Genomic DNA, 23,418 nt, shown 5'->3' with positions numbered 1-23,418 from the left:
ATGGTGTCGTACAGTGGTAAGTGGCAATGTATTTTTATGAGTATTTGACATTTATGTCTAAATACTATTTTAAGTATGTGCATTTCAAAACAATCCTTTAGAAGCATGCCTTCTGTCACCTCAAATCTAGTTGTTCAACACTTAAATACACTGAAATAAGCTTAGCTATGGACTACTTATAAAACATATTTTCTCAGGACTTGTAGTGAAGCAAGAAAGATTTAGCAGGATTAAAAATATTAAAAAAAAATTGCAACTTCCCCTCTGCTGGCATTTGGTTATTATTTAAGTCCTTTAGACTCCAAAAAATTTACAGGTTACTTATAAAGAGAATCTACTCATTAAACACGTGTATTGTCTAAATTCTCCAAACCACTCAGTGCATTCTGAAATATAACTTATGTTCAGCTAAAGGTCCTCTTTCAAATTTTATCATGAATAGGGGTTTTCTCTTCATATAACTCTTTAGATTTTATTGTCATGGGTGAATAAGCTTCCCAGCGACAGGAATGGACAAACATTTCAAATTCCTGCAGTCCCCATACTGTGTAGGAATGTCATTAAGAGGAGCGGTGTGCAGGTGAAGAGAAGGACTCTTAGAAGGTCTAAAACAATTTCTGGTTGCTCCATGGGGTTATTTCTAAACGGAAAAGAAAGCTCTGCACCTTGGCATAGACAAAGCTCTTCACTGACCTACTTCAGCTTCACCAGTTGCCTCTCTTGTAAGGGGTTGTGTGCATTAGAAGCCAGTGAAGAAAAAGGTCTAACACAAAACACATGGGCTAAAGTATAGTGATGAAGCTGAACCTTAAGACTCCTACTACGTGAACAGAAATCAGTGAGAAGATTAGCATTTCCCACTGCAGTGGGAGACAATGCTGAAATACCTGGCCCATTTATTCATAAAAAATAAAGGAGTATTTAGTTCTCAGATGTAAAGGTGACTATATATATTGATAATGTCTAGTGCACTCAGAAATATCTGGATACTCAAAAATTTTTCTGACATTTCCCCCCAAACCTCAGAAAGCTGTGCCACAGGTTTTAGGTTCTTTTCCCCCAGCTGAGCAGAATCTGAGCACAAAGATTTAAAATTTTACAATTTTAGATTCAGAGAAGCTTATTGATATATATTTATGTGGGATATACTGTGCTGATCTCTGCTCTGAGACTGAAGCGGGTATCTGTGCATGAACTAGCATCTTTGTGAGGGGCTAATGGGATTTACCTTGAATGAATGAAACAGGTTTGGTTTGCGGCACCCTGACTTTTCCTGGCACAATCAAGATGTCTGTTCCCCAGGGATGATACTGACTGTGTCCATGCCTGGAATAACGTCATTTTAACTTGCCACGATTGCAAAAAACAGCTGGAGGTGCACTGATGGTTTTTTGATGGGCTTTTTCAGACAACACTTCAGAAAAGTGTTGTCAGGGTAGCAACACCACAGACACAGACCAGAAACATTTTTACATGTATCTAAATGTTGAAAGTCATTCTGTGGATATGGTATATAACTGGAAAGCCCAAGAGCTGACTTATCATACAAGTCTGCTCAGGACAAGTCCCAAGTCGTTTAGCAGGTTTTAGAGAAAGCTGAGGAGATGTTGACCTCCCCGGGGTCTTCTGAGGTTTAAAGGATTGATTTTCATACTCCAGTGTTCCACTGGCTATACAGAGAACGATGTAGGACCAATAGCCCCAAAAGATGTGATAGTTAAAGAAGAGAATAATTCATCCAGAAAGTATTTTCTCTTTGTCCCTCCCCCCTCTAATTTAAACAAAATTAAGCAATCTTGTTAGCAAACGTTCGTTCATTGATCTTAGTGACAATTAGAAACATCATGCTTCATAATGAAAGGATTAGAAGAGCCAAAGGTTTACCAAGCTGCTGACCCTGTGGTAGAGATTCTTCTCCAGGGGAGCTACAAACATTTATGTGTTAATTGGGTGTGTGCAAATTAAGTTTGCTGAGAAGAACTAAGTGCAAGTGAAGGATGCTGGAGTAATCACAACTTCCAGCAGTTCTGTAACATGGCTGCCTCATTTCTACTCAATGGGATTTTCATGTTTTTCAAAGTTTTGCTGAAAGGACTGAATGATCAATGGCTATTCATCAATAGACACTGAGCTGGAGCCAATGTGTTATGCAGGATGTCAAAGCCTGGCTCTAGATGCATTTGATAGAACATGACTTGGGGGAAGGAGGTTTGTCATTGCAGAGGAAATACAGGCTTTAAGGCCACAAAATAAGGGGCAGTTTTTCTTTAGCAAACATTTGTAAAAATATATAGTGCTCGATGCTATTTATTTTGCAAGGTACGCCATTATTTTTTTGACTCTGGATTCCTCACGGTTGTCAAGCTTTCGACAGACTTGTTCCAGTTCTGTGAAAAGGCCAGCTTTTATTGGGAGACCTTTTCTGGTTTGTGGAAAGCAGTCTGTTCCTCTTGGACCTGCTGTAATGAAGGGCACTTCTGATGGATTGCTGTTCATCTAAAAGCTTTTCGTTGTGAGCAAGACTTTCAGGAAAAGAATAACGTATGAGGAAGAACTTCTTCCTACCTCCCTCAATCCCATATCTATATTCTGCTACTAAACTTGAGAAACAAATTTCCGGAGGTGTACGACTGTTACCATGAACATCTTGTACACTCCACAAAAGTTGTAGACATCCTAAGGCGGCTGTTATACACAGTCTAAAAAAAAGTACTATTTTTTCTGATCTTCTGCTAAACATAGAGTTAAGCTTTACATCTAAAACTCCACTACTATGCTTTACTCTCTTAAACCTATATTTATTTCAGGAAAATGCAACAGATTAGCAAGATAACTGTCAGCTCTTTCCCAGAATTCTTTTTAGAGAAAATGGACAGTTTTCCTAATGCCAGTTATTCTGAGACATAAGCTATGCCATGAATTTAACATCACTTTTTTCTTCAGTTTTTAGATTGTTGAGCCAATAAATACCCTTGATTTATTATCTTAAAAAAAAAAAAAAGTCAAGTTTAAATAAATTCAAAGTAACACATTCTCCTAAAATTGTGCAGAAGATAAGAACAAGGAAAAAATGGAAAGGGATAGAACGAGTATTAGATTTTACTCTAATTCTCTAATTTAGGCCATGGCAAATGGAAAAAAATAAAAGTGTGGAAAATATACTACAGCATCTTCAAGAGGAAAAAGAGATAATTAACTTAAGAAATAAACAGTTATAGGAAGAGAGGAAATAATAGGACTCAGAAAAAACAAGCCTCTTGACTTCAAATAGGTGAGAAGGACAGGGTTATGGAATAGAAACATTTGGGACAACGAAAGTAGTTAGGCAACTAAAATAATTTTATACAATTTTACTGATTTATCCCAGTTAGTGCTACTGTTCAGAAGAGCACAGGAATACAAGGGCTAGCACATCCTCACTAGCAATACCTCCATTAAACAGAGGACTGGTTTTCAAGCCGAAGTCAATGTGACTTACCAGTATGCTTCTGGGCTTTCCTGGGTGCAGGTGTAGCTAAGCAAATATTTCATGGCTTTGATAAATCAGCTTGCTAGTGTAGGAAGGTATTCAAAATGCCTGCAGTGTCTGTGTCATAATGAAGTATATGTTGTTGGCTTGTTGGGATATTTTTTTATTTTTAAATCTTTTTCCTCTCATATTTGTTTGCTGAGGTAGGTGGCCAAGAACTGGAGCCACCAGCATTCCTGCCAGAGCTTCTTGACACACCTGAAAGAATCTTGAGTAAGAATGGTTTAAGCTTTACCTTCTATAAGATTGCATGGCAGTGGGGAATCACTCGTACTTCAGAAGCATTGCAGGGAAGTGCGCTGTTAGCAAATAGCGAGTAACTCTTATCTCAAAATGGCTTAACAACTGAAGCAAGACTGGGGGCAGTCTGGGGACAGTTCTTGTCATTTACTTTTTTGAAAAGAAGTGTGGTTTGTTTATTTTTTTCATTTAGACAATGCCACATTCTTCAATGGAGTCTTTCAAAATGTGGAAAGTGTTGCATTATTTTTTGGTAAGTATGTGTTCCATTTGTACTTGAGCACTGAACAGAAATCCCGTGGGGTTTGCTTTTCTATACACTGAAAAGGAACACGGATTTTGAGGCTGTAGATTTCCCCAAAGACTGTTGTAATACTAAACACTGCTGAGTGTTAAGCATTGCTCAATGTCCCTATGTTACTGCCTTGTTTAGGTTCTGCGTTCACACAAACATCACCCATGTGTGACCCCCACCTGGCTCACCTCCATTTACCATGCATTCTATGCCTGTTCTCTTTCCAGACTGCCTGGGTTCTCACTTCACCTGGTTACAGTCCATCTTCACTAACTTCCCTGCCCTGCTCAACTTTGTGAACAAAATGAAGTGTGCTACTGGTTTTTGTCCCAGGGACTTTGAAGACTATGGTTGCTCTTGCCGGTTTGAGATGGAAGGGCTCCCAGTGGATGAAGCTGATGAGTAAGTCTTATCCGTGAGATGTCCTCTTCTGCTCTGGATTGCTGTCAGTGCCCTTGTGCGCTGATGACCCAAAGCAGAACACTTGCCTAAACGATTTAAGGACAGTTGTTAAAATAATAGAAGATTTATTCAGAGGGTAAGTCAGCCCCAGACCATCCAGCTCTGTTTAATCTAGTCATCACTCGTTTGCAACCTAAATGTCTGCTATGACCTACAAAAGACAACTTCAACTCTGGTTTATCAGCCCTGTCCTCTGTTATTCCCACCTGCTGATGAGCATTATATTTTTACTGGGCCAGTGCCCCATACCAGTTTCCTTGCAGTATGGTTTGGAAACAGATGAAGTTGAGGTGGCCACAATCTACAGCATGTGATGATCTACTTGCTTCTTTTTTCTCATAGCTCAAAGTCTCTTTTTATTTCCCACACTTTGATGTGGAGAAATATTCCTATCCTACAGAAAAAAGCAGTCCCCCACTCCTGCATATAATCCCACTGGTGCAACTCTGGTGGCACAGCTGGTTTAAATGGGTTACAAAGAGTAGCCACTAACACAATAGAATAAGGAAACACCATACCCGTCTCCTTGACATATCTTACTCAGAGGTCTCTAAATTCTGAACAGGTCTTTGAGACCAAAACCTCATTCATTTCTTCATACTGGGGAATTCTTTCTCACACTTATATTGGTGCCAAAAACTGGAGAATCTGTTAAGAAGGTGAGCAGGAGAGCATTATTCTGAGCAGTTTAGTGAGTTTACAATCTTAGCAAACTTGTGGTAGTGACAGCTGTGTAATACACCAGTAATGTAAGCTCATAGTAGACTATAATGGAAATGTTGGCATCTGTGGGGGATTTAACCAACAGAATCATGTAACAACGAAATATGACTTCAAGTGGCATTTAGGAGGTTGAGTAGATCTTGGCCTGAATACCTGTGTACATGAAGAGGTTGTAAGATGCTGGAGCATCCGGGCACAGAAGAGAACAATGTAGCTCAATGGCTCTTCCCAGTACCATGCACCAGGAAAAAAACCATCCAAACTCCACTCTGTGCTTTGGAGGGATAGTGCCCCACACCCTGATTGGACTAGTGAGAAAAAAATGTGGTCTCAGGCCAGGACAATCAAATGGTTCTTCACTTACGCCAGCAGGAGGTGTGAAAAGAAATTCAAAGAGAATCAAGATCCATCCACGTCTAAATAGAAAAAAGTTTTTTCCAACAATGTAATCTAATGTATTAATTCCCTGAGTGAAGACAGCAATGGTTGAGAAAGAGCTAATGCCTATAGCTGGATGGAAATCAATGCATCTACTTTCTAGCACGGGATGGCTGCGAAAATGAAGATTTAACCCTGCTACTGCAAAAAAGCCATGGGACTTCTTACAAAAGCTATTCTGAACAATCGTGATGACATGCTGAAAGGAGAGCTCAAGTCAGTTCAATGGATTGATACCCGAAGAGCTGAGCACCTGGGCTTTCGTTTCACTCAACCTCATTTTAATGCAAAGCAGTGTAAATACAGAAACAGCAGAGCCATCTATCAGCAGTTTTGCCCTGAGAAACACCCAGAGTCACTTTGTGTTTACAAATTGGTTAGCAGTCCTGCGGTGAGGTTTCCTTAGCAGCATGGCTACCCCACTGCAGTTTGCAGCAGACTGAGACTGGTTATTGTTTTGCCACTGACACAGATATGCCTTTGGTTCAGGAGATCCTCCAAACAGGTGGCTGCTACGTGTCTTTCTCAGACACGCTTCCCACAGTGTTGAAATTTTTTCACTAACTTTATTTCTTAGAAACTAGTTTTGCAAACCTTGGATTTTATCACTGCCATTTCTGTTGCATAAAAAAGGGCTGAACAACTCACAGTAGGTTTCCAAGGCATTGGAATATGCTTGTGCCCATAAGCCCAAACTTTTCCCATTCCCCAGAGTGTAGCTAATTGTCCTATCTAAATTAGGAGCCCAGTCTACCTCCATAGTCCATGGGTAAAGAGAAGCATGTCCAGAGGACAAACCGTCTTACAATCCCCTGCTCACAAAGGGAAGGCAACTAGATTTTCTCATTAACTGTTGCATTAAGTGTTGATGTAGTTGTGGTGCTCTTTATCAACAAAAAAGAACTGCAGGGAGTTTGCATTAGACTAATTATGCAGTTAGAGGAGCTTTCAGGGGCTGACACCTCACTAGACCTCAGGCAGAGACAGGAGCGGGTGTTGAGACATGTCATTGGCTGTATGTTTAAACCCTGCTCCTGATGGTGCTTACAGACTTCAGCCTCACCTCTGAAACAAGGCACAGTAGCATTTGTGGTGTGGAGGAACCATGTGGGCCTCTCTGCAGAATGCTATTTGCCCTCACCTTTGTTCAACACATTCCCGCAGTCTCCTAGACCAGGTTACAGCAGGGAGCAAAACCGCCAACAGGCCTCAGAGACACTGGAGTGCAAGAAAATGGGCTTTGAAACTTTGTCAGCTGGGATAACGCTGTTCGTGAGCTCTGAGCAAACCTCACCACTGGTGCCTTTCACCAAGTCAAAAGTCTGTAGGTGTTTAGGATTGCTTCCCTGGTTGTGAGGACATATTAAATATTGTAATAATTATTTATTAATACAGTAAGTGATTAAATATTGAATGCTTCCTAAATACAGGAAGTGAGAAAGTGAACGCGCGGCTGAGAAGGGCGCCCGCAAGGGGCAGGTGTTTGCTCCCTGCTCTCATCAGTGCAGGAGCGCTTCTGTCCACCGGTGGGTTCCATGCGTATGCAGGGATGAGGGTGATGTGTAATAACACATTCACTGTGTCTTTAACAAAAATTCCACGTGAGTTTAATTTATGTTAATGCCTTACATCATGATGGCAAGTTAACCCTTCCTGGCGGCAGATGCTGGGGTTGAGTGTTAATGTAGTCTTTGCATTCAGCATGGTCAAAACCAATGGCAATTCAATATCAGACCCCTGTTCTCAGTCCATTTCTCTGAAATGAGGATATTTCAATCTAAATCTAACAGCAATCCCCTGCTTAATTTGTGTAACAATCTTGTATGGGGTAAGTGATGACTGATTGTTTTACTGTTGTTTCATTTATAGCTGATGTCAGTGCACAAAGATGTTGCTATAATATGGATGTAGACGGCTTGCCTGTTCAAAACCTGCTGAAGAGAAGAGAGGATTGAGGAAGAGCTGGTTGTTCTGGTTGACTTTTCATTGCTATTCACAGCTAACATGGTCACGCAGGTGTCTGTGGTCTGCATGACAGCAGGGCTGCAGGAAAAGTCAAAGCTTCTAATTGCCTTTGCTGTGCGGTGGCAGGAGAAAGCTGCTTTACTCCAGTGTGAGAAAAATATTTTGTGGCCCCTTCCCATGGCTAAAAGGTGCATTTTAATTCTGATTGTTGCACAAAAGAGAAAGTACAAGAAACAGAGGATAACACTGCACATACTTATATAGTCTCAGTGAGACACCGGGATTCACAAGGCTTTGCAGAGATATTAACCCTCCATGAGTGCCAGGTTCTGTGTAGTTCTCCAAATCTGCTCTGAGAAAGGTTATGGCAGGATTGGATCCAAGACCTCTAGGGCTGAGCCATGGGGCACTGTTTGGCAGTGAGCTGACAGTGCTGCGGGTGGATATTTGGGCACAGATAGTGGATTTCTCATTTAAACTCCCTGTAGAGTCCTTGTAAGAACTCAGGACAGAAATATAAGTGTGGTCTCCCACAGCACGCAGACCTGATCGCAACAGTGAGTTTTGCATCCAGCTGTACTTATCCTACTAGACTGACTCAGGGAAAAGCAGTACTCAGCCTTTCTTGTGTCTAGGGACCACACCGAGGACCCCTTTTTCTCCCATGGCATCTTTCATGTTCTTGCGTAAGAGCAACACGAAAGCATTGCAGTCTGATCTTGAACTGAAACTAGACTGTGTGAACTCCATTATTTCATTCTTTAAGATGCTGTTTCCAGCACCGCAAATGCTATGAGGAAGCAATGGAGATGGAGTGCACATGGGACCCATCAAAGATTTCTACAGATGTCAGCTGCTCTACTGAAAACCTGACCTGTGGTAAGATTAACCTATCACAAGACCGTAACACCGGAGCCTCACCACAACCGAGACATCTGTTCTGGTCTAACTACCAAAAGTCATATACAAATTAAGCAGAAAGCACCTCCGAGTGTGGATTTTTAAGGGTTTCGGTGTTCTGCTCAGGGGTGAATGGAAATAGGAATACACAGAAGCATCAAAGTGGAACTAGGCAGTGAATTTTTAGTCCAATAACTAGAAACTTGTTGGGCTCCTTTAATAGGCAGCCTCTTCTGAGGTTTCCCTGTCTTTGCAGGACCACTAAGCATTGCTTGAGATATCTCCACACATCAGAAATGCAGCGGATGCTGGGGAAAGGCCTGAAAAACAGTTCCCTTCTGCAGCTTTAAGGCCTGATTTTAATATACTTTGAGGGATCAAATTCTTTGTTCACAAGGTCATATGCACTCATCAGGTACAACAGTATCACCAGCGAGGGCAGAGACCATTCTGTTATAATAGGAGCTACTCCATGCAATACTAATACAGTCCTGGCAAGTGTGGACTGGGGGTCTCTAATACCTAATTGATTTTAATATAATTTTTCATCAACTATTGATTCTCAGAAAAGACTATATGCAAGAACATGGTTTGAGGATACCAGCAAAGAGGAGCAGAATCCCCAAACTATACCTTATAGCTTTTTTAAACATCGATATGATCCGATTTCCTTTTCTTGTTACAAGGTAAAATCATTTTTGCTATTTAGACCAATCTATAAAGGTCCAAGTGCGTTTAAACATGAATAGTGCTATTTTAGCTGTTGTCATACTTAATGAGCAGAAAATATTTTGTTCAAACTAAAAAAAAAAAGGAAGAAAAAAACTAGTCCCCATCATAAATGTGAAACAGAAGTGTGACAGCTCTGAAAGGTCAATGGTTTTTTTTGAATCCTGAAAGGTAGAAGGTTTTGAAGTGAGAAAATAGTATTTCCTAGGAAACTTTTTCATAGGAGCAAACTCTTTATAAGGAGCAAGTCACACCGTACTTTAAAAGCTTGGCTTGTGGACTATGACTTCTTGAGGTTAGGAGGAATATTTTAATGAAGACTGTGAAATATCAAACTCAGTTATCAGCTGGGTTAAGTTTTCCATGGAAAAAACAGAGGCAGCAAAGCACTACTCTGTGGCCCTCAGTACTCTGCAGAATGAACCAGCAGAGGCAAGAAGGCTATTGCCAGCCGTGGCAGGCTACATTGCTTGGTGTTTCGAAAACAAACTGTGTTGGACTCTAAACTTGACTGTATTTGATGTGAAGAAGCACAGCATAAATAGGTTTGCGCTAATGAATATAGACACAAAACTTACAGGGAGGAAAAAGCAGGAGGCAGAAAAGATATTTCAATAGTTCCTTGTTTGGATTTTTATTTTACTTCCAGAGTCTGGGGATCCTTGTGAACAGTTCCTCTGCAACTGCGACAAAGCTGCCGTTGAATGCTTCGTGAACGCACATATTAACTCTTCCTTGAATGGGCTGGATGTCTCCTTCTGTCCGTCTCTGGTTACAGGTAATAACAAGGATCTGATCGGCTGCCTCCTCCTGCCAGTTTTTCTTCTGGCATCAAATTTGACCCAGTGAGAACGAAGCAGGAGCTGGGTGCTTTTCTGCACTAAATCTGGCAGTCTCTCTATTCTCCGTTTCATGTGTCCTTCCCATTTACTGCTACTCAAGTGAATACCAAGAGAGATGAAGAGGATGGACTAATTGCCACCCTGGAGCAAGTCCAGGAGAGGTTACAGAGCTGATGCGGGGGCTGGAGGACATGATGAAAGAGGAGGAGGCTCAAGGGAGATCTTTTTGCTGTCCTCAATTGCTAGCGGGGTGTGTAGAGAAGATGGAGCCAGACTCTTCCTGGAGGTGCACAGGGACAGGAAAAGAGGCAAAAGACACAACTGCAACAAGGAAATTCTAGTTAGATATGAAGATTTTTTTTTTTTTCATGCTTCTGCCAGCCCTGCGAGGCCAACATGAATGAGTGGGTGGTACGTGGGGTGATTAGTGACCCACTGAGGTCACCAGCAGGAATGCCAAACTGAAAATATCACTAGCTCAAATCTCCCCTTAAATCATGCAAAAACTAGCTGGAAGGGCAAAAATAGACCCACTCTGCTCTGTTACTTGCTTTCCGTCTTGGAAGGAAAAATCCTCTCTGAAGATGAAGGGGATATTTATGTCCATTGTCATGCACCGATCCGTGCTCTGTAGCTGAAATTACAGACTTGTAAGACTGAATACGGGTCCTGTGGGAACAGGGCTGGATTAAAAACTTAATTCGTATGGATTGCAGTCAGAGCAAGGCAGGGGGAGGACCTTTGAACTCTGAAGCTGAGACAGATGGGAAAAAGCAATGCTAGTTTTTCTAATCCTTTGGCTTGTATTCACACATCCCAGAGCTAAGGACAGATATACACATCTATACCGTGCTCTGGATGTACGCATCCCCTTGTGAACAGGTCAAGGGAGAAGAAAATTCCACAGCAAAGTTTGCATCAAAGCCAGAAAATTGTTTCATGCAAGCCAGTAATCTTTCACTGCTCTCAGATGGCTCTAATATAAAGTATGGCAGTTCCAACACATTACAAATAAAGGGGAAATTGTTAGGTGCTAACAGGAAAATTATGTGGGTTTTACCACTGCTGATAAAGATCAATTCAATTTTAGCTCACTGAATACCTCCACTAATTTTAGGCTCCTAATTATATTTCTTAATGGAAAAAAAAAAAAAAATCCATTCTGTCCAGTTCAAGCTTTGAAAAAAAATAATAATAATCCTACCTGACAAATTTCTAGGAAAAGGATTTTGGTTTATTCTTCATTACAGGGAAAAACGGGGATATATTTACCTAAACCTTTGCTTTAATAGGAATAAATTCAATGAACTCCTGATTCATTGTACTATTCAGATTAAGCAGTGACAAACCCCCTTCTCACACTTTAGTCTATGAGAGAGCTTTCTGCTTTTCAGAAACAACCAGCAAGAGAGTGATGACAACACTTCACATGGAGGGTATGTCCTTATCTCTGTAATTCTTTGATTGGTGTATATTAAATCAAGATAAATTTATACTCAGAAAACAATATGAGTATTTTGGAAGCTATTAATTCCTTTCTGAGCAGCAAAGACAAGCTTTAGCAAGATGTCAAAATATGAAAGGAAGAGAAAAAATCATAATAAACTAAAGGACCATTTTTTGTGACAAGCTTTTACACAGCTGCACAGGAAAATTTCAGCCAAGTGACTGTTTTTTTCTGAGAAGGACTTCAGCAGAGAATCCTGAGTCTCATTTAGAAATAATATAAGAAACACACTAAAATCAACTTAAAAATATTTTAAGGTGGATCCTTTTCTATTTGCACGCACATTTAAAGCCCGGCTTCAACAAGGTTCCCAGCCAAGTGCCTAGATTTCAACATTTAAGTTTTCTGTTTAAATGTTTAATTCTTGTCTTCATACCTTCATTTTAGGCCATGTATTTAAGCACCTGCTGAAATGAGAATTTAAAGAATGCTGATTGTGAGCCAGTTTCTCTTGTTTAGGTTGAAACCCTTTATGATAGAATCACAGAATTTTCAGAGTTGGAAGGGACCTCTAGAGATCATCTAGTCCAACTCCCCTGCTCAAGCAGGATTGCCTAGAGCACATTACTCAGGACTGCATCCAGGCGCGTCTTGAAAATCTCCAGAGAAGGGCACTCCACAACCTCCCTGGGCAGCCTGTGCCAGTGCTCTGTCACCTGAACCGTAAAGAAGTTTTTCCGTGTATTTGAACGGAACTTCCTGTGTTCTAACTTGTGACCAAGGGATTTTTTTTTATGATACTGTATGTTGCTGAGTAGAATTTACAATTTGTATTTAGTATTTAGCAGGGAAACAATATTAAGCCAGGTCTTTAATACTGCTACTGTAATTATCAATAATTAGGTTTGTATTTGCTATATTTATATCATACAATACCTGTACGAAAAGCACAACAGTAGTAACATTTAGAAATAAGTTCCATTCTGTTACACCAAGATCCTGTCTAATAAGCATCCTAAGGCATGACTCTCTGGAGTAAGAAAGCTTTTATTTTTGCAGAATCCCTTCATCATGGGACTGACAAATCACAGGCTGCAACTGCATCCGTGGAAGAAGGTTTGTAACATACAGTGCAAGAAGCACTGTTTTCAGCTCCCAAAAGCTGAAAGAATAAAATACAAGAATAAGCTGTCTGCTTTCTTTCTGCCCTTCTAAAAGGACAGATACAAAAGTAGATATAATGTTTTGGTGATCAAATTCAAGACTGAATGAGAAGGTGTGATTTTTCAATCTCTGCATGTGATGTGCTTAACCAGTGCTGACTGTAAGTTTCCCAAGGGCTGAAAATGAGCACTCTACAACAAAACCTGTTTTCACTCAAACAGACCTTTTTTTTTTTTTTTCCTTGGGAATATGGGCCACAACAGGTGAGCTGTTTGGCAGAGACATGCTGTGTGGGTGCCAACCACTGGACCCACAGACCATTGCATATTTGTTGTCTTATAAAGACATTTAATTATACAGGATCAAACAGTGGCATGAGGAAAAGTTGGGCATGGTTTGTTGAAAATGAGCCAGCAGTTTGGTGGTTTATTTACTTACAGTGTATTGATCCAGGTTGAAGTCCCTCTCACTCTGGTGCCTCTTGGGTGAGTACTTAAACCACGAGACCAAGTGGCTCTTCTGACAGTATTCATTTTTTTCTGCTACAATCAATAGCTATCTTGTTCAGGAATGGACCCTTGCAAAATCTCATTGCTGTGGTGTGAGAAAACTATTCTCTTCCTACCTGTGTGGTGGGCACTACAACACAAAGGGCCGTGCAGAGAAGTCATCCAAAGTCTTGGGTTGCTTTGGGAGGGCACACATAGCAAGAGAGGGACGAGTCATACAGTAGTGAAATACAGGAGGAGACCATTCTTAGACCATCCACTGCCTGATTTAGCTGATTTAGCACTCTTGTAATGTGGCCCCATCACAAGCAAAGCCATACTGTCATGTACAGAGACCCTGTATCGGCCAAGTGCAGAAGCAATGTGCCCTGGATGGGTGCCACCAAGCCACCGCTCAACTCAGAGAAACTCATGAGTTCTTTTGCAGGAGTGGGGAAAGGTGGAAAGTTGCACTTTTTGAGAACTTAAGAACCTGGTTTCAATATTTAGTGTGCTCTTCTGTGTTTCTCAAAGCAAATCATTGCCCTAAGTGAATTATTCACTTATATATTATTGCATTATTCCTAAGTGGAATAATGCAAAACCATAAGGAATTTTTTTCTTCTTCTTTTTTTTTTTTTTTTTTTAAGAAACAATGTTTCAGACTTCAACACTTTTTTGTTTTTTAAAAAAGTATCACATGCATAGGGACATATATCTGAAAAGGCTTTATGCTAAGTGTAAGTAGTGGCTGTTCCTTCATACTTCTCCTGTACTATCAAGGAGGGTTAAAAAAACAGAGATTTCTTGTTCTTGCCTAGCAACAGCTCCAGTCTTGGTTCATGTTTTTCTAGCTGCTTCTGGGAGGCTTGTTAACAGAAAACTAAGAACTCCTGAAGGAGTGAGTGCACCTGTATTTGCACATCTGTCACAATCTTTTACTTCCCGAGAAGATGATTACTTGTGCTCTCTAAAGAGGCATAGTTCATCCTGAGGCTCAAAATATTGCCAAGGGATAAAAACCTTTATTAGGAATTTTAGAAAACTGAACAAGTATCACAGATAACATATCTAGACAGACTTTGAAGGAAATATTTGGAGAACCATTTCCCATTTAACTGGCTGTCTCCCCATTTAAGCCCACAGGAGCTTCACCATTGAGAACTCTGGGAAGCTAAGTACTACTCAGGGACCTGTTCAAAGACAAAGACATTCTTCCTCACATCACAACATCCTAACATTCATCTTTTAAGATGCAGAATTTTATCTTTTTTTTATAATTTATCAAAATGTAGCTGATGACAAATGCAAAAAGTTTATCAAAAAAATAAATTAGAGGTTAGGGCAGTATTTGGGCTTGTAGCTGCCTGTCTGCACTTGGCTTTCAGCGTAGGTAAACATGTGGTGTTCACAACAAATGTGGCATCCTTCTTCATTCAACAATGAGATTTTAGACCTAGGTCTCTTCAGTGTATTTGTCTGTCAAATGGATCTAATATTGAATTTGCCACTTCACTCATACTTATTCTGCTTCTTTGTTAGTGTAAAGCACATTATTTGAACGCAGCAATGAGATTATTTTATGGGTATCACTTTGTCTTCAACAATCGATGCACCACAGAGAAAAATGGGCAAATTTCTGTACAAGAAACGCCTAGGTCTTCCTGCTTCGCTGAAAAAGCTCTTCTCAGCAGCTTGATGTCTCATAAGAGTCTGCGCTGGAAACTTGTTTTCTGAGTTTACATTTTCTGTCTTCAACAGTGATTTCTTTCGAGCCCAGTGAGATGGTCCTGGGGACTTCCAAAGCTGGGGGTAAGGCTCTGATTACGCTTCTGTTGATGAATCAGTCACTCCTCATTCCAGGTGAAAACAGGTTTTGGTTAATGAAGCTCTATGGTGTCACAGGCAAAAATGTGCAGCTCAGGATTTCTGGATTATACCCCCAGTTCTTCTGCTGAGTTGCGCATCCCTGAGCAAACCACTTCATTTCTCCTAATTACTCTCTTTATAAAACAAGGCTAATCATGATGTCTGGTTAAGCTCTATGACGTTTTCAGTAGAAGTCACTCCAGAAATGCATTGGAGGATGTAGATCTCTACCACAATGCCTCTGCTTTTTGTACAGTTACCCCGAGGGACATCAGAGGTACAGCTCCTGCTCCCTCCGTCCCCTCGATAAAAGGTGAGTGACTCTCAGCTTTCCTTTTCCTTTGGCTGATGCAGCAATACTTCATCTAAAAGCATCACAGCTGAAAATACACGCATGGTGACAACAGGGCTGCCAGGGAATCAGATTTAGATCAGGGTCAGACAGCAGATACACAAACAATAAAACCAGACTAAGAAGTATTCGCTGTTGGTTGCCTCCAGCCACTCGTTTGCACTCCTCATGCAAGTATTTGTGAAAACCTCTTCATATAAGCTTTTCCCAATGTAACAGTTGGTCCTTTGAATTACATTCGTAGCATCGGCTGCCAGAAGAGGTCATTTTGATCTTGCCTCCTCCTTTATTACACAGAATTTCACGGAATTCTTTCCCAGTCTAAAACCTACTTCAGCTTTTGCAGCTGTTATTGCTTTGAGCACAGCCACACCAGTAGCTGCAGCTAGAAGTGGAGTTTTCAGTGGCCCCTTTTTTATACAAAGGATCATTCAGACAGACTGAAACAATTAGAAAAATGCCAAGGAACACTGAATATGGAGAGTAGAAAGTAGCCAGTTTTTGCCTCTGATCACACTGTCTGGACCACGTCTCCCACCCCCATACAGAAATACAGTGTCGCTGTACTCAGCACTGGTCAAAATCACTAAATGTTCTTCTCCATTAACTTGAATGTACCAGAAAGTCTGTGTGTTGTGTTGCGAGATCTGCATGGATCCTGGAAGATTATTTGTAATATCTATTTTTAGCTACGTGCAGAATTTCCCAAACTCCAGTTTTATTTTCTACATCTAACAGGAGTCGCTTTCATTTCAACACATCACTGTCAAACAAAGTGGCATAAAATGTGCACCTCGTTAGCTATTAAAACTAGTGTGTTGCTGTTGCTCCCTTTCTGCAACCTTTCATGATCTTGCTTGTGTTCTTAGTGGTACTTTCATTTTTTTAATGTATTCTCTTATCCTATGACAGGTTATTTTCAATACATACTAAAAACAGAACTTCAGAGGAACAAATTTAATGAATTTGAGTTTAATCCAGTTTATAAGTTCAGCCAAGGAATTTAAAAGGAAAGGTTTTAAAAACGTGGAAACACATGTTCACTAGTATTTTCAAAGTATTTTGTTTGTGAAATGCCACATTCTTCATATTGACATTTAGGAAAAATGATACCATTTGATTTGCATTTGATATTAAACAAAACTTTCCTGGTCAACAATAAAGCTTCAGATAATCTAAAAATAAATACCAATTTCATTTTTAGGATAAAGAGTCTCCTTAAAATTATGTTTCTATTCATCCTCAACTTGTTTTCTCCTTAATATTTGCTTGTGGTTACAATGAAGCAAATCCTTCAGTTGCCCAGCTCTGCACCAGTCAAATAATTTTCTTCCTTCCCTGATGTTGCTGCCAGTTTTGGTACCCTCATGTGAATGGACATTATTTTCTTTTTTAGGAATTTACTCAGAAAATGACACCTCACCTGCATTTTATCTCTCAGTATGGCTGACTGATCAGTAACCAATATGATTTTCAGCAGATGGCACAGCTCTTTACCCCAGTATGCAACATATAAAATTAAAAAAAATAATAAATCAGTAGGTATACTGGTCCTGTTCAACCAGCATCTTCTTTTCTGAAAGGCAAGAAATGTGAAGAAATGACCAGTGTGGGTATTCTTTGCTTTTCCAATCCCCATTTTGATTTTTTTTTTTTCTCTATGACCATCAGTTCACACAAGTTCTGCCTAAGGATATTACTCTGACCCTCTATCTAAAATGAAAATCTTGCTGTTTATTGCTCCATGTCTTCTTCCACTTTCTTCTTTCTGCTTATTCAGAAAAGGATGGGTTTATGGAAGCTGTGGTCCCAGTGGAAGAGATAACCACCTCCCCAGCCTCATTCCCAGGAGATATTAACTCAATGCAAGTCAAAATTGTCCCCACCGAGAAGATTTCTGCAGGCACATCTGCAAGGACAAAAGAAAAAGGTAAGTAAAAACTGAATTGCACCTACACTAATTTACAGCACTCCCCTATTCCTGTTCCCAGCTATCTGAGGATTCAGCATTTTTCATAGACATGTACAATAACGCTGTTTTCTTCCTAAATCTGGATATATTACATAGAATACAGGGCGCACAACACCGACCGCACTGGAAAGGGCAGTTCATTGTCAAACACTAACCAGGAAATCTCAACTAACCATTAATGAGCAGTCTTCCATCGATGAATTAAACAAATGGTAGAAAACGGCCAATTCATTATGGTTCAGAATATGCACTTCTGGACATGTTACTGAAAGAAGAGTTTACTCTACTTTTGCAAGTCTAATCTGTGCATATGCCATCTCCAGAGACGAGCCCTGCCAGGGTTGACCAGAGCACAGCTTCCTCCGGAATAGCTCTGGAACTGGTGCTGTCTGACACGGGACCCCATGAACTTGCAGGAAAAGGTAAATGAAGGGTTTTTTTTTCCCCAGTTGTATCTAATGAAATATTCAGCTACCTCTACATTAAAAGGGAGGTGTATATATAAAGATTATAGTTATTCTAAACTAGTTAGACAAGCGTATATGTATTGGTATTTATAAGAACAACAGGAGATGCAGTCACCTGCAGAAGCTTCCAACAGTTTAACCTCTCCCACCAATGTGTTATCCTTAATACTTACAAAAGCTATTTATGATTAGGTTATAAGTACATTTTTCCTACAGTACAAGATCTAAAAGGAGCTCAGTGAATGTTTCCCCTTGCTTTTGTTTTTAGGCAGTAATTTAATCACATCTTTGAGTTACTTGATTTTACAAGCAGCAGAAGCAATAAAAGGTGCTTCCCCTGCTCCTCATGCTGACCTCTTGCCAAAGTATTGCCAGAATCAACCTTTTTCTCACCTTTTCTGATTCTGTTCAAACTCCTGCCCCGATTTCACAGAGGTCCCAAGATATTTCAGAACTGTCAGTGCTGCAAATCCACACTCACGGACTCTCCCATCCATCTTGTTAGGCTTCACAATAGAGAGAAGTGGTCCCAGAACTGAAACAGAGCAGACGAAGAATCAACCCAGCCTTCCATCAAATTGGAAAAATTGATGGAATAAATCTGTTTTAGAGTGGGCATGTCAGTGCACAAACCTGAGGTTTGTTCTTGGTGAATTAACATGAGTGAGCAAAGACCCAAGCAGGCACATGGGCAGAATTTCCTACTGGGGGAAGTAATCCAGGGCTGTCCCTGGAAGAAGCAGAACAGTCAGTCTAGAGCTGCAGAAGGGAAGATGGGATTACTCATGGGAGCAAGGAGGATGCACAGGGAACAACAGCCTCTTTCTCCCCCAGTCCAAACACCCTTCAAGCCCTTTCCCTGGCAAAGTCACAACAGAGGCCCCTTCACATTGGTTTTCCTGACACGGGACACACTTTCAACCTTTGGGGATATTTCCTACAATATCAGCTCTTCCTGAGTGGTTGAAGCCATAGAGGCATTAGAGTTGGGACACAGAGGTGCCACAACCTCAGCAGCACAGTAACCATTGCGACAGATCGCTCCTGCATTTGGGATAGAGGCATCACAGGTCCAGTTGAATTGCATTCAACAAGAGTGATTGTGTTAATCCAAGGTGGTCTTCCCTGTTTTGTAAGATCGGGAAACAATTCTCTTTGAAGTGAAAATCCAGAATCTTTCCTTTGGGAAAACATCACTATTACTGATTGCTTTGTGACGGTAGCCAAGCTTTGTCGGAACAAGTTTATAAGCGTACCGTGAAGGAATCATGCACAATTTAGTCCCAGTACACCTTTAATGCTAGGTGAAAGGTATTTGAAATGAAAAAAAAAAAAAAAAAGAGTTATTGTTTCCTCCAGCACACCATAGTCATTGCCCAGCTATCACTGTGCAAGCACAAGAAGTTAGGGGTCTATTTTCTGAATTAGCCAAGACAGAAGTTACTGAATACTCAGCTAGGTTTGAATATTCTAGAAGAAAAAATTAACTATGAAGGATTACAAAGGATTGCAAAGTATTCTTATTGCGATCCAATTTGACTTGTAAGTTATATCTTCTCTCCCCTTTAAACATTTTCTCCCCACTTCTGCTGTCTTGCTTAGTAGTGTTCTTAGAGCCACAGTTCATAGAGTGGACCAATAATTTAGAAATAGTAAAATGTTGTCTCTAAAGCTTTCTGATAGCTCTGAAAATACTTCTATCGCCACAGGAGAGCCCCCAACCAGTGAAAATATGATGTGTCAAATAACATGTTTTGCTTTATAGTATGTGAGCGATTAACCTTTATGCAAGAGAGAGGAAACGGAAGAGCGAAGAGGGAGCTGCCCCAGCTAGGAGAAATGCTGTTCTGTTTAACTGAGCGATGCCCAGAGGAATTTGAGTCTTACGGTTGCTACTGTGGCCAAGAAGGAAGAGGTTACCCTGCTGATGCGCTGGACAGGTGTGGGCTCTTCTATAATCTGCCATTAACTATGGGTTTTACTGGGGTGCCCATGGACCAGCAAAGATCAGTATACCTTTCATTGGGCCTTGCATTGCTACATATCAGTAGTCAGGCCACATTTTGAAAATAAATAAATAGCCTCTTAAATACCTAAAACATGAAATAGTCTAATGTCCCTAAGACACATTCTGTTATTGCATCACTGTTTTGGAGAGAAGCTACTAACTCAATTAAAATAAGAAAGGACCATGATGGAAGGTAAGTAGAGCAGAAGGAAGAGTATATCAAAAGAGATGAGGATAAGGATTGCTGTGAAACTTGGCTAAGAGACAGTTTGGAAAGTGATTTATGAACAGAAGAGTTAACATACATATGTGGCGTACTGTCCTTCAGAAGAGAGTACAGCTTGAGAGAGACCTGCCACAGCCAACTGTGTGCTGTCAAGGTACAACTGACAAAGAGGTGTAATTCCAGACTAATGCAGAGAATCCAACCAAAGTAAAGAAATCTCATTTAAAAGTGTTGCATTTAGAACTAAAAATCTCTGCCTGTGTGGAAGTTTATAATAGTTGGGGCCACATCAGGTTTAAGTATAACACTTAATATACAGCACACACAATTTCCTACACTTGCGCACAAATAAGATTGCCTACGGATAATCAAGTAGACCACATGAAGGGTAGTCATGGCTCTGGCTATCATGATGCAGTTTTCAGATTTTCAGCCAACACTATTTGAACACTTGAAGACATTTCTCATAGAGGATTAGGTCATAGTTACAAAATTGTAATCATATGTCTTAAAAATAAAACAAAAGACACCAAAAAACTACAGCACTGTTAAGCAACTGATACCAAAGGAATTATGAAGGAAGTTCTGAAAGTAGGAACAGGTATAGGAGAAGATTAGGAACAGGTTTGGGTTTTTTTCCTTCCTCCTGATGGAAAAGATTTTTCCATTATATGAAAAAAAAAATTCTCAGTTTTAATGGGCATTGAAAATAAATAGACAAAATATTGCGAGTACTCTGTGATGCAGGAAGAGTATTTTTCAGTTACATCCATTGTTTATTTTAGATGCTGCTTCACTCATCACTGTTGTATGGAACAAGTTAAGAAACTGGGATGCCATGCAGAACGAAATTCAAGATCTGAAGTTGTATGCTTTGACCATAAGCCAAAATGTAAGTTCGGGTTAGAGGAATTTTCTGATGTCCTGACGACAGTGTATCAAAGCATTACAGACTGAAGGCCACCAAGCCTGTGAGCTGCTAGAACCAAGTATGGAGACAGAAAAAATTGGCTTACAAAATGTTAGCAATGCTTAACCGCAAAACGAGCTTTTTTCCTAGTTGAGGTAAAAGTTAGTACCCCACTGTGTATGATGTGATCGGGTCATGCTGAGAAAATTGCATTCAGGTATTTTATGACTGGAGACAGAAGTCAGTTGGTGGTGTCTTCATGTTCCCAAATTCGACTAAAGCCAGTGTGGTATCAGGCTTATATTTAGATGACTAAAGGTGAATCTGGAGACTAAAATTCAAGGCAGATTTGAAAAATTTATTTTCAAAAGCTCATCTACCCACGGCAAATTACACATCGACTAATGGTAACTGCTGTCAAACATTAATTCTGAAACTTCTTTTTAAGGTATTGGTTGGAGCACATGTGAGAAACTACTGTGTGCTTGCGATGAGACAGCAGCCCAGTGCATGGCTTCTGCCTTCTTCAATGAAAGCCTTAAGTTTCCACAGAGGCAGGAGTGCCAAGAGGAGAAAGCCTCCTGCCAAAAAGACCCTTATGAAAGGCCTTCCATTGGCACAGAAACAGCCACCGGGACTTCCAGCTCCGAGGAGAGCAGTGAGGAGGAAGGTCCGCTGTGGAGCGTATTGAGAAGAGCAAAGAGAGAGACACACCGTCCCGTTGGAAACTCCAGAATTGTGCAACATGAAGGCAGATAACCAACCACCGCCACCACCGCCACCACCACCACCACGCGCTTGGGAGACGGCACGGAGACTTTCAGTCAGCCACCGCATAGCTTACTCTTTCTTATCGCTCTACATGCTGCCTTACACTTTCCAGCACACAAATGACGTAATCATAGACTAGGTGTTAAACGTTAGGCTGTGTAAATCCTTACTGTAGTGAAGTCGGTGCTATGGACCGTCTATTTAGGTTAGATATTGCCTTAAATAATTATTTGACAGTATTCTGTATAATTTCATTCGATTTCTATGTAAAAACCGTCCTGATCAAAGATTGATTTTTGTTGGCTGTGTAGTTGGTTCGGACTGGATCTTGCTGATGGTGGCTAAGTATTTCAGGTTTTTAATTAAACCAAACTGCAACTACTCCAACTCCTTTTGCAGATATTCTTCCTTTACTGACCTTAGCACAAAACACCCAAAAGAAAAGGTAAGGTAATTACATAAAAATGAGTTCTTTCTTCCCATCTTATCTAAATGGAATTTCCAACCTGCAAAGTTTCTGCTGATTAACCAGATCACAACAGTAAAAGACACATTCCTTGCCCCAAAGCTGTGTACTAAGCATGGTTATCTCAAGTTTGGAGAGATTTCAGGATGCTAAAGGGAATCATTTTAAAGGTTCTGCTTCCTGGAATCAACTAAAACTAATGTATTCTGAAATACGTAGTGTAAAACTGGAATAATGCTTTCTGCTTTTTACTGAACCCAAGTTTATTTGGTTTTGGTTTTGTTTTTTTGTTTTTTTGTTTTTTTTCCAAATTCACTTCTCATAAGATTCACCAGTTATCAGAAAAGAGCAGCATACAAGGATACGTACATCCTTTTACCTGATCAGGTGCTAATTTAGACTATGCTTTGATCATAAAATATTGCCACAAGAAATCAAATCGCTAGAACACGACTACCAATAAGAAAGCTAAACAACAACAAAAAAAAAACCAGCTAGGGTCAAAAACATAACCTTGTTACTTTGATATGAAAGGTGCACACAAAGGTATAAACTTGCTATGTCTTTCTCCTTACATCTCAGTTGTACATCACGCAACAGTGCAAATGCACAACTGAAACCCAGAAGGTGACCTGCTCAAAACGGCGTACAACCTCTAACTCAATGGGATTCCTGACTTTTCCATGCTTTCGCTGAGCACGACTTTGCAAAAGCAAAACCAAAACCATACTAATATGGAAGTTCCTCTGTAAGCACATTTAACTGCAAGAGTGAAGGTTTGACTTCTTGATCAAAAGCGATCATATCGTTTTAACTTGATTGACCATTCGCCACTGACCTGCCATAACTGACATCAGGCTGTGTCTGCATCAGCCATGGGATCTTTTAGAGGTTAGACTGGCGATTCCCACTCTTTTATTCAGTTGAATCATATTGGCGTTCCTTGGTCTTACTCTCTTCCACTGCACCCTGGATCCCTACTGCCACATTTCACTCGCTAGGAAGCAGTAACTCACTCTTCACCAGCAGCTTCCCCAGTGCTGAGCACTGAGAGGAACACAGACCGCCGTCCCCCACCACCCCACCACCTTTGAGTTCAGAGTCTGGGTTCAGTTCCGCACTACGCCTCAGCATAACTTCCCAGGTATCTCAGAC

The 23,418-nt window shown here is 40.5% G+C and overlaps 1 protein-coding gene across 1 annotated transcript; it reads left to right on the top strand.

Moving 5' to 3' along the window:
- OC90 (otoconin 90) lies at window positions 1–21,785 on the top strand (the record flags this gene model as incomplete). Its single annotated transcript, XM_082499254.1, has 13 exons — window positions 1–16; window positions 3,677–3,742; window positions 3,963–4,022; window positions 4,292–4,466; window positions 8,419–8,531; window positions 9,931–10,059; window positions 14,984–15,034; window positions 15,348–15,404; window positions 17,224–17,373; window positions 17,739–17,837; window positions 19,648–19,822; window positions 20,902–21,008; window positions 21,475–21,785. 13 exons carry the CDS (start codon window positions 1–3, stop codon window positions 21,783–21,785), a joined length of 1,509 nt encoding a protein of 502 aa, XP_082355380.1.
- Between the last annotated feature and the right edge of the window lie 1,633 nt (window positions 21,786–23,418).

Source organism: Vanellus vanellus (genome assembly GCF_965231255.1).
Source record: "Vanellus vanellus genome assembly, chromosome: 2".
NCBI lineage: Eukaryota > Metazoa > Chordata > Aves > Charadriiformes > Charadriidae > Vanellus > Vanellus vanellus.
This window is presented reverse-complemented; position numbering and strand designations above follow the sequence as displayed.